This window comes from Nymphalis io, chromosome 12 (assembly GCF_905147045.1).
Source record: "Nymphalis io chromosome 12, ilAglIoxx1.1, whole genome shotgun sequence".
In the NCBI taxonomy this organism is placed as follows: Eukaryota; Metazoa; Arthropoda; class Insecta; order Lepidoptera; family Nymphalidae; genus Nymphalis; species Nymphalis io.
Genome location: NC_065899.1, coordinates 7,177,469 through 7,192,097, shown reverse-complemented (window position 1 = coordinate 7,192,097; position 14,629 = coordinate 7,177,469). Strand labels below are relative to the sequence as shown.

Sequence of the window (14,629 nt, the reverse complement as noted above, 5' to 3'; positions counted from 1 at the left end):
AATACATACCCCCTAGTATAAGGGTCGCAAAATCTGTTCCCGCGCTTGCGCGAATCAATAACTCGGACTATTCAATTCTATCACATGATAGTTAATACATTGCACACTGTACATTACCTCGTCCAGTAACTGCCTTAAAAATAGCGAATATTAAAAACCAGTAATGTATATCATCTTTATTTTAAAAGCCGTCATTGGATGTCTTATGTTTTTAGAGTAGAGGTTTAACTTTGCGCCTGCGTTTTACATCCATGGACCATTTTGGAAAAGTTTTACTAAATAACGACGATAGTGGTGCTTTTTTGAGAAAATCCTGAGAAAAGTCGAATGTAAGTTATTTTAATTATTCTAGTTACATAGTGTTCATTAAATTGACTTTTAATCGTATAAATATTTGATGATAGAAAATTCTACTTCCCCTTTTTATACATTTGCTTGACTTTGTTAGAGTTATCGATTCTTGTCCGACATTTTTTGTTAAGCGCGGTTTTTCAAGTTATATCAAAATTATTAATCAATATTTACCAAAAATCAACACAAACATATTTATGAAATACTTTAAAAGGTTTTTAAAGTATTGTATATACTTTCTTGATTTTTTTAAATGTTAACTATTCTTAATCTTACCTGAGACATTTTTGAGGTATATTAATTAATATTTTAAAAAAAAAAGTCATATTACCTAGACATAATTTTTTTCCTGCGAAAAGCGCCTGGAGAAAGGTTTTTTCGTTCCGTATATACGTACAGGTACTTACCACTTTTTTTCGAAATTAAATTTATCTTAACTATGATTATATATTTATAGTATAAGTATAAAGTTGCATTTCAATTAGAATATTCAATTTTGAATGAAACATTTATACAATAATTACTACCAATTTTATATGAACTTTATGTTTTATTTCCTCAAAAATTATTATTAATATTCATAAGAAGACGACACTTTATGTATAGTTGTAATTAAATTTTCGATAAATATAAAAAAAATACCAAACACCATATAATTACAAAGATAACTTTTATTGAAAACATCTTACTCTATCATATACGCGTACAGTAGCGTAACCTATACTACAGAAGTATCATAGTATATATGTAATGAGCATAAACTGACCGGCGTTTAATGCTGTTTCCAAATTAAAAAATGCGTATAAAATAAATAGTAATATATTTACCATTACTTTTGATCTTAATTTCCTTATTTGTTGGGTACCAATTAGTAATATGGATTGCTATCAGCTAATAAAAATAAATGATATGCTCTACAAAAATTTTAACATTTTAATTTCATTTAATAATAATAAATTCATTTAAAAAAATTAAGTGTTTTTGTTACATCATACTTAAAGTACTCAATAAAGTAACACATCGTAAATGTCCCACAACTTCCACTCCTCTTAAGGATGATCTGCAGATGATTCTACTGAAGCCTGTAACACCTGTAACATTTATTTTTTTTCGATACTTTGACCTACAGTCTCAGTCAGAATGTCGTGTGGGGCAGAATGTCTGTCCCTTGGTCCGCCGCCAGACTCCATCGTGCACATGCCACCGCCACCTTTACCAGCATTTCTGGCCAACATTGCTAACTTGACCCCGCCATGCCGAGCCTCCAAGTGCCCTCCATTTCAAAACCATGAAGACAACGCATTGTTTCCCGGAGTTGAATACCACGAATTGCCCCGACACGGTGAGTACCGTTGAGTACGTAGTAATGATTAGACTAAATCTTACTATTAATATAGGATTATAGGTTTTAATAGGATTATAAATCAATATAGGATTGATTCATTAAGTATACCTTCACTAAGCAGCAATTGCAAGACGCGGACAGAAAGACAAGATTATAAAAATTTAAAAGTAATTTATTTAAGAAGGCTTTTACAAGCAATTTTGAATCAACATTTCACAAGATTAAAGTAAATGTAAAGCTCCTTGAACAAGAGATTTAGCAAAAAAAATCAAGTGCAGGAGTGAGGACTCACTCACTCCTGCACTTGATTTTTTTTCATATTTCATTTACCTATGTATATATATATATATATATATATATATATATATATATATATATATATATATATATATAGGTATTGGTGTATATATGTGTATTTTTGCGTTATGCATTTAAATTAAAAATATTGTTATTTTCTATCTACAGAACCAGCTGGGACCGACGACACGTGGTTCCTGGTTCTCATCACCTGTTGTATTGCGGTCCTCTGCATTGCGGCATTGTTGGCGTTGTTTTTGCTCAAATGCCGAGAGTATATATCCATATACTTTATTACTATTATTATTTTATCCCTCTTAATACAAATATTGTTCATATTTTAATTTGACTAATTTAATTAAAATTAGATTAATAGTAATAACCAAATTTATGTACAATTTTGCAGAGCTCGTGGTGGAAGCAAATCTGGCACTGGTAAGGCAGGCGGCTCCAATGCCCTGTACGGAAGTGCAGCGCTGGACTCGCGCGTGCTGTGGGCCGCGCTCACCCCGCGCGGCACGCGACACTTCGTCGCGGACACCTATCCACACGACGAGACGGAGGACCACCACTACGAGTGCGTCGAGCCACCCCTCTACAAGCTCGGCCCACCTGAAGATTTAACCATAACGCGACACTTCAATGTTGAATACGAGGACCCAGCACCGTTAATCGAGAGCTACTCCGATAGAACAGAGGAGTACTTCAGAAGCGGAATGGAGACCCTCCGTCGTGGAAACCGACCTCTAGTCTCCTCTCCGACTAGAATCGAGAGACCTAACCTTCCACCGTTGAATCTGCAACCGAGAACTCTTAGACGTGCTCCTCATTCCCGCCGAGTGAGTGATGCGAACAATCCGGAAAAATCGGCCATCTGAACCGAAAATGGCGCGGTTTTTTCCGTCGCCGATTCAGCAGATATCGATTACGAATGGTCGATTACCGATTCCAATGTGGACCGACTCGTTTGAGGACCATTTCTTAAACAAAAATACAACCATTACGAAAAGATCTGTTTAAATATGAAGATATAAAGAAAAAGTTCATAATATTTGTGATGACTGTTAATGTGTTTTTTTTATTTAAGTTATTTATATTTATTTTAAGACAACATAGAAATAAAATTTTCATATTATAGGTACATAGAAAAATTGTTTAAAACGAATTAAATTTTCGTGATTTATATATGTATTACAAAGAATTATTTTCTGTAAATACAAACTAATATTATTATATTAAGAAATGTGCAATGTAAATGCTTATAACCGCCTAGCCATAGATCTAGTTCATAAAAATCACATTTTTTAACTAATCACAAAGCATAACTTAAATTAACTATTAACGTCTTAGCTATAACTACAATTTAAATCTATTTTAATTGTCGTTATCATTAGATTTTCCAAAACAATAGTCATAATAATATAACGAATAGTTCATGAAATAAACTATTTTGTACTAATAATAATAAAATAATATAACAAACTAGTATTTTATATATATTTAAAATGTTTACAATACAACACTATCTAAGCATAACATAAGTTATATGGTATAAAATTAGGTACAATAAAACTGGCTTCAAATTACATCTTTACTGACTTTTAAGCCTTTTGTATTTAGTATTTCTTTTTTAATTTTAAAGTAATTGATACAATGCTTGGCTTATAATACATAAGACGATTTTCGATGGTGTAACATAAAATAAAAGCCTATAAGCTTATCTTAAAACCCTTTACATTTTTAATAGGAGTGTTCAATTTTACAGTAAATAAAAAAACTATGGAATAAGTTGATTTATATTTTTTTATATTTAGCTAAGCTTGGTATAATAATTAATATAATATTAACATAAGCATGTTACTGCGCAATAGTAGTATCGTTTTTTTAAATTAAAGTATGCTTAAATAAAAAAAACAAAGTACTTAGCAGATTTTACTATTCACCAAAATTAATTTATGTGAGTAACTACGTAATTTTACAATTATATTTTCTTCTTTTCTAGTTTTTAAGATATATAAATATAACTTTAAAATTTATACGAAATGGTCACGACTATAACAGTCGTGGTCATAGTCGCAACCTTGGTCGTAGGAGTTGCAGTCAAGTTAATGGCCATCTAATACTAGAAGTTCCTAAATCGTACCTACAAAGTCTAGAAACCCACTCACTACCACATATTATCCCACCTACAGAAATAAGAGTAAAAAGAAAAAAAATCCAGCGTAACCATAATTAATCAATTTTTCTAGCGTAAACATAATTAATCTGTGCAAGTTTGCAATTGACAATTTGGTATATGACAGCTGACAAACAAGTAACTAACAACTAAAGTATCTAGATGAATGATGAGACGTGACGCCGTTTGAGCTTATTAATTCTTATATTTTTTAATTAAGTAAAGTTTAGAAATAAATTGAACATTATACTCATTGGTTTCAATACTATGAAATAGAGCAATTTAAAAAATCTTCAAAATGGCTGACGAGGTTATAAAACATTCAGTGCATACGCTTGTATTTAGATCTCTAAAGAGATCGCATGATATGTTTCTTTCTAACCAAAGTATGTTGCCGCCTATAGATGAAAAAGCGTAAGTATTATTGAACTTTACATTAAATAATGCTTATCATAAAATATGCTACTTACCATAGAGCTATAATTTTTATAATAAACAAATTTTCCCTCCAAATTTACCAAATATAAAAAAGTTAAATCGTTCGTAAATGTAACTATAATATAACAAATAACAAACTTTTTATTTTGTTATGAAGTAAAACTCTCCTATTCTAATTCTTGACATACATTTTCATTTATAGAAGTTGCAAGATACCTTTATATGATATGAGTAATATCACAGAATGTTTTTTTTAAATAATTATAGAGAGAAAATATTAAGATCTGTTAAGGCAAGAGATAGTTATGGACAAGTGATGTCTGCAGTACAGAAAGCACAAGCCATCAAGCAACAGGAAGCATTGAACAGACCAGATACTCCACATGATACTGGTAATTATATCACATTGTGTTGACATTACTTTAATATGAAGAAAATTAAATTTTCAATGTAGATTATTTAACCTAATCAAATAAATAATTGTTATGTTATTTCTAACACATTTTTTATAAAATTAATAATAAAAACTTTTTTAAAACAAGGTTTTTTTTATGCAAATAATATTTCTTTTCTATGCTGTTGACCAAGAAGAGTTTCTTCATCTGGAGCCAATCCTGGGTAATGTCCATTAATAAGGTCATGCTTACCATAAAAATGTTATGTCATTTGAACGAAACCAACATGTAAAATTTGAACTCTAGGATAAACAAATCAAGTTAAATAAAAGCTTAGAATAAATATGTAGAACATTTTTATACAAAAAAGTAGCTCATGCCTTAGTTTGTTTATTATTTATCAATGAACAGTATTATCATAGATCGACAATAAATAATAATTAACAAAAATAAAATCTATAATTTAATATAAATACTAAATAATTTTGTATGATTAATAGATATGGCAGAATCAGCAGCTTTAGGTTCAGACGGTGCTATGCTTCCATATAGCGCTCCCACAAATCCAGCCCCCACAGCCATCATCTCAGCACCCCGGAAAGCACCGACAATGCCACGACCCAAATGGCATGCACCCTGGAAACTGTTTAGAGTTATATCTGGACATCTTGGATGGGTGCGCTGTGTTGCAGTTGAACCTGGCAATGAGTGGTTTGCTACAGGTATTTGCTCCTACCTACTTACCTACTTGTTCATAAATTTATGCAATTAATGACTATTTAATATTCTTTTATGCTGAATGCTTTGAAGGTAATTTTCTTGTTCTCTTACAGGTGCTGCAGATAGAGTTATAAAAATATGGGACTTGGCAACGGGGAAATTAAAAGTGTCTCTCACGGGACATGTGAGCACCGTTAGAGGTATATTTAAGAAAAATTTATAAATGTATTACATAAAATTTTATGCAATATACTTCAAAATATGCATCATTATATGTCAGATAAGGCAGTAAATTTAAATACATTTTTATACATTTTTCATAGGTCTGGAAGTATCTTCTAGACATCCCTATTTATTCAGTTGCGGTGAAGATAGACAAGTAAAATGCTGGGATCTCGAATATAACAAGGTAAGCAAATAATACACCTGGAGATAGGGAAAGATGTCACTAGTCGGATAAGTTTAATGTTTTAAAGAATTTGTTATAAGTACAAAGATTATTGTATTTTTCATTAGTTAGTAAAAATAAACTCTTCTTTTCAACTCAAATAAATATAGCATTACACTAGTCAAATGCAATAATCGTCAAGGAGATCTATACATTATGGATTAAATAATAAATCATACTTTATTCAGGTTTCTGACATTTGCTTTAAATATTCGTAATAGCACAATGACTTGGAAACTTTCTTTACATGTATCAACTACTATATTCCCTACTAAAGTTGATCTGAATAAAGTTAATATATATAGTATAATTTAAATATATAATCCAATTAAAAATATAATGAAGTGAAGATTTCCCGTATATTAAAATAATAACGTTTCAGGTGATCCGGCACTACCACGGGCACCTGTCGGCGGTGTACACGCTGGCGCTGCACCCCACCATTGACGTGCTGGTGACGGCGGGGCGCGACGCCACGGCGCGCGTGTGGGACCTGCGCAGCAAGGCCAACGTGCACACGCTGGCCGGACACACCGACACCGTGGCCTCGCTGGCGTGCCAGTCGGCCGAGCCGCAGGTATTCTCAACGCATGTTGCTTTGCACTCACAAATTGTGGTAATTGACAACTCAAGTACCATCTCATAAAGTTGCAAAAATTGGTAAATGAAGAGTGAGAAGATTGGAAAAACCAATTTTTCCAATGAAATCACAAAATTATATTTCATATGTTCTGATTAGAAAAAGTTTGTAACTTAACTAAACTGTGGTTGGTAGTGATTGTTAGTAGTAAGCACTCCGAAAGAAAATAAAAATATTTTTAAACTTTGTAGATCATAACTGGCTCTCATGACTCCACTATCCGACTCTGGGATTTAGCAGCTGGCAAGTCAATGTGCACGCTCACCAATCATAAAAAGTCCGTTCGAAGCATCGTCATCCACCCATCACTCTACACCTTCGCGTCAGCTTCCCCTGACAACATCAAGCAGTGGAAATGTCCAGAAGGGAAATTTATCCAGAACCTATCAGGTCATAATGCTATAGTCAACTGTATGGCAGTCAACCCGGAGGGAGTGCTCGTTAGTGGAGGTGATAATGGAACCATGTACTGCTGGGATTGGAGGACAGGATACAACTTCCAAAGACTACAAGTAAGTATTTATAAATATGAATAGTGTAATGTGTGTATATACATCATACATATATTATACTAATATTATAAATGTAAAAGTACTTTGTCTGTCTGTTAAGATTTTCATGAAATTCGGTATGAAGAAAACTTGAACCTTGAGGATGGACATAGGCTACTTTTTTATACTTACTAATTTGTTTTGCTAAAGGATGATAAAATTGTCTACGAGGTGTAATTCTAATACTGTAAGAAACATTTCATACGTTTCAAAGTCACCTATATCGGCTAAAGTTCATATATGTATAACTTACATATATTCATATATGTAAGTTATACATATACTTTAGCCTTGTTACTCTTAACTCAAAAACTATCGGTTCCACTTGTTTTGTTCAAATTAGTTATTAACTTTATAATAAACGGCCTTAATTATAAAAGATGTTTAGTTATATTAGTAACAATGCTCTGTCTTCTTCTTTCAAATGTATGTCAATAATAACAGAAATAGATAAATCGGTGTTTAAACTAAAAATTTGTGGCCACATCCACAATTTAAATATTTTTTGTACTTAACCTGTGTCGCATTAAAATCGACACACCACATAAGGATCACGATTTACGAAGATTAAGTCTCATAAATGTTTTTGCTCTAGTCTGCAGTCCAGCCCGGCTCCATGGACAGCGAGGCCGGCATCTTCGCGATGACGTTCGACCACTCTGGCTCCAGGCTCATCACGGCGGAAGCCGACAAGACCATCAAGATCTATCGTGAAGACGACTCCGCCTCCGAGGAGACGCATCCAATCAACTGGCGACCAGAGATATTAAAGAGACGAAAATTCTAGACTGATTAAATAAATATTTTTGACAGCATTAATTTTTTTATTTAAAAATACGAAACTATATTTATATTGTAAAACTAATCTCAGGAAATATTAGACCACACATCATGTTATTATATACTGCGCGCAACAATACAAGTCGTACACGAACGCTGCGGTACATTCGAATAAAAATGAATTGTGTGCGGCTGTTTCCGAGGACAAAAGTATAAATTTTACATTTTTGCCGAAATTTGACAGCGACAAGGTCTTAATTTCTTTAAAAGACTTGAAGGATCAATTATTTATAAGTAGGGTTTATTTTGTTAAATTAAACAATAGATTTATATTTTTGTTATTTATTGTAAATTACAGAGTACTTTATAATTTCATTTTAATGAACAAAGTCTATTGAAATTTCGTTATAATCCTGTCACCTGTGGAATGTTAATTTGTTATGGCGTTATACACTCAATTAAAACGTTAACAGTCACATACAAGCGTTCCGAAACACGATATTTGTCCATGCGTGATTATATATTTTTTGGCCATTATTCGATGTCAACTTATCGTATATCTTTGTAAAGTATTGAGATATTTAAAAGTCGGGCCAGAGATATAGGAACCAGTAGAAAATATTGTTAGAGGTTCACCAAAGAAGCGTTCCAGATCAGGCCCAGATCATCAAATAGTCTTATTCGTGTCCATCTCGATGTACTCAAATGGAGGGTCAAAAGAGATGTTTGTTCCCAAAACTCAAGCCTCATATGATCCTAAGTAAAAAATAGCAACCTCCTATTCGAAAAACAATAACATGATATAAAAGGATTGCAACAGACTTACTAACGATAGCTGTAGTGAACTCTACGATAATATATATTGAGATGCATCCACATGCACATGAAGCTATTGTGAAAAAATTGTTACAGCCCGAATTTGCACACCGATCAAGTGAAATACGCTCTTTCTGCACAGTAAGAACACCGCAATCACATGCAGAGTTATAAAGGTCATTAGTATCAGGATTACCAGGGCCATCATCAGGAAGACTGCCTTCAAGTTCAAGTACACCGCTGAGAAACGCACATTGTTTGGAGTCTTTAGGCAAGAAAAGATTTCGTTCCATCCGAAGACGAGGCGTGGGCTACCAAAACCTAAAGGTGATGAAGATCGACTTGCTCCATACGCACAGGCCCAAGCCAGAAAGGTTTCAATGCAATGTAAAATTTGCAAAAAGCATACTGTATTGTTTATTTTTCTAAAGTCCCAGTTCACCAATAAAACCTCGTTTATTTTATATTAAGTTGTTTTATTTTGTGTAATTACAGCAACAGTAAAAAAAATTGACATGATTTTGAAATTTTCTATTTATAAGATCTTTGGCCACAAGTCCACAAAGAAAACGCTAACTATTTTGACAAGTCTCTGGTCCGAGGGCCTGTAGTAAACCACGGCTCGTGTGCCTCATAAGACACACGACCTCGGCGAAACCGCAGCCCGTGTACCAAAAACATTACACCGGAATGTGTTAAAATTATCGATATTTTAATTTTAGCAAATAAAAATATAATTTTGAAAACATGATTATGAAATATATAAGTAATGTTACCTCAAATTAAGCAGTAAAGTCATAATTATAATGAAAATTAGAAAAAAGCTTAATTTAGACGATAATTATACATTAACTAAATTTATGATTATGTTTAAGCACCTAGATAAATATTTTATAAAAATAATTGCATTTGATCAGTAGCATTGTAGACCAAAACTATTCACCAACATTTATCGTGATTTTGTGTATCCAATTATACATTATGTAATATTTAATTTTTATTAAATATGAAATATTAAAAAACAAAATGGTAAAATAATGTTACATAAATTACTTAAAAAACTTAGTAAAATGATTGGACACAAAAATCTAATTTTAAAATATTACATTACAAAATTCAATAAGAACTCATTTACATACTCAAGTCGATTTAAAGAATATTATTTTGAATGTATTAACCTTGATGCCACTGTTAAATAATTTAAAGCATTATCCTCTTTTCTTGATACACCTTGGTCAGTGTTCATATTTCATCTTCCAAATCAAACTCCTCCACTGGAAAGTCACCTACAGTGACATACATTGGTTTTACAAAACCTCCATATTTAGGTGGACATGTGAAATATCTTTTGCCATTGACCCTGAAATGAAGTTACTATATAATAAGTCAGTAAGTATAAGTCATGTAAATGTGGGATTTATTATGTATTCTTGTTCAAGAATTCACATAAGCTTTGACTTTTAATTTTATTTTTTTGATGGCAGATTAAAAATGAATTACTCGTTATACAAAAAAAAAAGCAAATAAAAGGGTCACATGACCCAAACAAGGTTAAAAACATTTTGTAAACTTTTTAGAGATTGTTTGGTATTGTTAATTTTATCTTTGGTTGTAATAATGTCGTAAGAAATATAAAATATGAAAAGGTGAACTATTGCTGAAATAACAATTTGTATAAAATATATTTTTTAGCAAATTCCGCTAAAATTTCACAAGGTCTGGTTCTATCTAGTCCCGATTAGTGAGACAATAGTGTATTCTGAAGCTTTTTTTTTATAGAATAGTAAGGCGGATGAGCATATGGGCCACGTCATGGTAAGTGGTCACCAACGCCCCTAGACATTGGCATTGTAAGAAATATTAACCATCGCTTACATCACCAATGCGCCACCAACCTTGGGAACTAAGATGTCCCTTGTGCCTGTAATTACACTGGCTCACTCACCCTTCAAACCGGAACACAACAATACCAAGTACTGCTATTTTTCAGTAGAATATCTGATGAGTGGGTGGTACCTACCCAGAGGAGCTTGCACAAAGCTCTACCACCAGTAAAATACTAAGCTATATATATAGCTAGTAGCAAAGCATGTTATACTCACGAGCCGTCGTTCTTCCCGCGCGGCTCATCATACTGCACGCCGATCCACAGTCCGCGCGCGTTGTCCAGCGGACCGTTGTACCGCACGGTGGCGCGGCGCGTACCCTGCGCCGGCACTCGCACCTCGCACCGCGCCCCCACCAGCACCGCTTCCGCTAGTCTGAGTTATAATTAAAAACACTGCTTTATAAAAATACAATTGCTTCGGTCTAGTAGCTAGCTAGCAAATCTTGAAATTTTGGTGTGGAATGGATGGGTCATGGGACAAATAAAACTTGTAGTTAGGAAAGTATCATTAACAGCCAGAGTAAGAAAGTTTTACATTCCTTCCCCAACAGCAGGCACATAAAGCAGCTGGCTTTCCACTTCTTAAGAGACAAGCCTTGCCTGGGGTATGGAGTGATATTTGATTAAGCACACATATAATAAAAAGTATAAAAGTTACATACTTAGCTTCTTCCTCAACTTCCTTTTGCTGTTGCTCTTTCATCTTGATCATTTCTTCTTCATTATATTTGCCAAGTTTGTTACGTTGGAGAAATGAACGTAGAGTATCACCTTTTTTTTCATATTCTTCTTCAGACAATCGAAATCTTCAAACAAAATGCATATATATTTATTTAACAAAAGTAGTTTGAGTTAGGATTGATATTAAATGCAAGTAGGGATAACTGATAATATAACGACAAAAAAATAAATAGAAGACAAAAATGCACTATGCAATAAAGGACAAGTGATTCTATATTACTTAATATTTGTAAAGTATTTACCTTTCTGCACTGTCAGCATCTGCAAAGTCTTTAAACAAAGTGAAATTATCTATTACATGTATCCGCATACCATCATCAATAGGGTAAGAACCAAGTAAGGCATCATCATTGTTTATGTCACACACAAAATTATTTTTGTTGTCAAAAACTTTTAGTTTCATTGTTGAAGCTGAGCCACCAGTTACGAGCTCCAATTTAGTCTAAAAACAGTTTGTGGTTTGTAATGAAAACAATTTATACTAAATGTTATTGTTATTACAGTGATAAGTTTATTTAATAACATACTTTAGTTGATTTTTATCAATATTACTATGTGTTATTGCTATCTCTGTTGTTAATCACTTATTGGTAGTATAGAAAGCTGTAGCTCCCAAAAGAAACGAAATAAATTGACTTATTTATAAATAAACGACCAATATATTTCTTAATGTAGTCCACACGATAGTCTCATGTTACATCGTAATTATGTTATTCAAGTACAAAATACTTTTAATCAAAATATTGTGAATCATAGTAACCTTAAATTCATGGATAGTAATTCCCTTTTTAAATCTACGTTCAACCGGAGCTGCATCTTCGCTATCAGACTTCGTTATATGTACATTTAAAAAATCTTGAGTTATAACCTGAATTCCTTCCATAATTTAAGAAAAATACTGATACCGACAAAACGATCTCTTTGTTCCGATACAATTTCAATAATTACAAAATGTCAAAAGGTACAGAAGACAAATAAATGACAATGACTTATGTCAGACACTGACACTATAGTTCCAAGAGATTTAAGAATAGGTACCCATTTATTAATAATAGCTACGTTTTAGCCAAAACTGTGAGTTGGTTTATTCGTAAGACGTATTCCATAGTGATCAGGGTCAATATAAATGATTATAACGAATAGAATAAAACAAAAGAGAAAAAATAAACAAGTAAATTACAATGTAAATTCTGCAAAGGAGGAGGGTTGATAAGGGTAATGTTGGTTCGGCACGGTAGCATGCGCAAACGATCCCGTGCCGCTCCTCGTTTCGACGGGAAGGGTACCGCTGGTTTTTAGCGGGTATTCCGATGTTCGAGGCGCACTCGGCGCCTAGGACACCGGCGAGCCCCACATACCCCCCCCCGCCACACTGTTCAAGTGGGTAATGCTTCAGTGGGTTTTTTCAAGACGCGTAATGCTTTTTTCCAGCGTTGAAAAAAGGTATTTTTCCGCCCACTGGCTACTTAATGTGATATCAACTTTATTTAGTAGCAGACATCAAAACATATGTGAAAAATAATTAATAAAAGCAAAAAGTCGGCAATTGAAGGAATTAATTTTATGAACATTTCTTCACTTAAACACTGTTGTAATTTGTTTTAGCACAAAAATCAATTATGATTAGTATTCTAAATGCAAGTTTAAGGTTAATAAAAAAATTTATTATGACTAAATTGAATGTTCCAAGAATTGGAAATAATCAACAATCGAAAATAATGAGTAAGTTTGAGATACTTTATAATATACTTGGTCTATCACCAACAAGTATATTAGGGTATTGGCAGTGTTGTCGCCAGTACTTGTTGAAGCAAAAATTCTGTTCAGGGAAGACGAGGCAGGAGTATTTTGATTTTGAGGCCGAGCAATACGAAATGCACATGATCTACATTTAGAACCACTCTGTGTCACAGTTCTTAGAACTTCTAAGTAGGTATCTATAAAATGTTTCTATTCGAACAGATGCGAAAATCACTATCTGTTATTCGGCATGATATTAATTATTAGGAATTTATAGATACGTGTTAAAATGGCGTTTAGAATGTTGGCAAAGTTGATGTCAAAATTTTGGAAGTAAAATTAAAGCAGATATAATAATGTTAATATAAATCAAATAATACTTTATTTTATATCTTTTATATATCTCCTTAATTCAAGTTCATAAGGGCACTTTTGAATCGACATGTTACAGTATTGAATTAAATATGCCTTTTATTTTAGAGTTTTAAACTCAGTAGTTACTCTTTTACATCCTTTTAATTATATACTCAATCGAATAATTTATGCATAACCTGCTTGGAAATTGACTAATTCTACCTACGATTTTTTTTATTTCATTATAATATGTCTTACTTATTAAATTTTTGCGACAAGAAATTTAAATTTATTGATAGGCAATGTTAAGAATAACTCTGGAATCTTATTATAGAAACGAATAAATTAACTTTGCACAGTCGGAAAGTAGAAGTTTTAAGTTTATTCCTTGTATTTATAGTTATTGTCAGTTTTCTTCAAAATAATCTATATTATTTTGAATTTTAATTACTGCCTCGTTGGTCTAGTGGCTTGATGTAAGGCCAGACTAGGTGGTGCTGGGTTCAATTCTCAGGTCGGGCCAATAAAAAGTTATTGGGTTTTTCTGTCAGAAAATTCTCAGTAGCAGTCCGGAGTCTGTACATTCCCGTGCCTCGGAAAGCACGATAAGCATTTGGTCCTGCACCTGAGCTCTTTCCGGTCGTGTCGGATTGCCGTCCCATCGGATTATGAGAGTAAGGGAATATAGAGTGCACCTGTGTTTGCGCATACACTTGTGTACAAAAAGTCGAGATGGCCCTGTGGTAAGAACGCGTGAATCTTAACCGATGATCGTGGGTTCAAACCCGGGCAAGCACCACTGAATTTTCATGTGCTTAATTTGTGATTATAATTCATCTCGTGCTTTACGGTGAAGGAAAACATCGTGAGGAAACCTGCATGTGTTTAATTTCACTGAAATTCTGCCACATGTGAATTCTACCAACCCGCATTGGAGCAGCGTGGTGGA

General features: G+C 33.2%; 3 protein-coding genes across 3 annotated transcripts; 2 read left to right on the top strand and 1 right to left on the bottom strand.

Moving 5' to 3' along the window:
• The first annotated feature begins 270 nt into the window (after positions 1 to 270).
• Positions 271 to 3,213, top strand: LOC126772393 (uncharacterized). Its single transcript, XM_050492756.1, has 4 exons — positions 271 to 329; positions 1,481 to 1,693; positions 2,162 to 2,267; positions 2,400 to 3,213. Exons 2-4 carry the CDS (start codon positions 1,492 to 1,494, stop codon positions 2,869 to 2,871), a joined length of 780 nt encoding a protein of 259 aa, XP_050348713.1. The 5' UTR covers positions 271 to 329; positions 1,481 to 1,491; the 3' UTR covers positions 2,872 to 3,213.
• A 1,100-nt stretch (positions 3,214 to 4,313) lies between these two features.
• LOC126772358 (pleiotropic regulator 1) lies at positions 4,314 to 8,176 on the top strand. Its single transcript, XM_050492697.1, has 8 exons — positions 4,314 to 4,583; positions 4,875 to 4,999; positions 5,503 to 5,724; positions 5,836 to 5,922; positions 6,046 to 6,131; positions 6,553 to 6,747; positions 7,002 to 7,322; positions 7,957 to 8,176. The coding sequence occupies exons 1-8, from the start codon at positions 4,468 to 4,470 to the stop codon at positions 8,146 to 8,148; spliced, it is 1,344 nt and encodes a 447-aa protein (XP_050348654.1). The 5' UTR covers positions 4,314 to 4,467; the 3' UTR covers positions 8,149 to 8,176.
• Positions 8,177 to 8,494: 318 nt separating this feature from the next.
• On the bottom strand, positions 8,495 to 12,547 carry LOC126772401 (tubulin-folding cofactor B). The gene is made up of 5 exons (XM_050492769.1): positions 12,347 to 12,547; positions 11,829 to 12,028; positions 11,508 to 11,651; positions 11,060 to 11,218; positions 8,495 to 10,317 (listed from the first exon to the last, which is right to left on the bottom strand). The coding sequence occupies exons 1-5, from the start codon at positions 12,467 to 12,469 to the stop codon at positions 10,200 to 10,202; spliced, it is 744 nt and encodes a 247-aa protein (XP_050348726.1). The 5' UTR covers positions 12,470 to 12,547; the 3' UTR covers positions 8,495 to 10,199.
• Between the last annotated feature and the right edge of the window lie 2,082 nt (positions 12,548 to 14,629).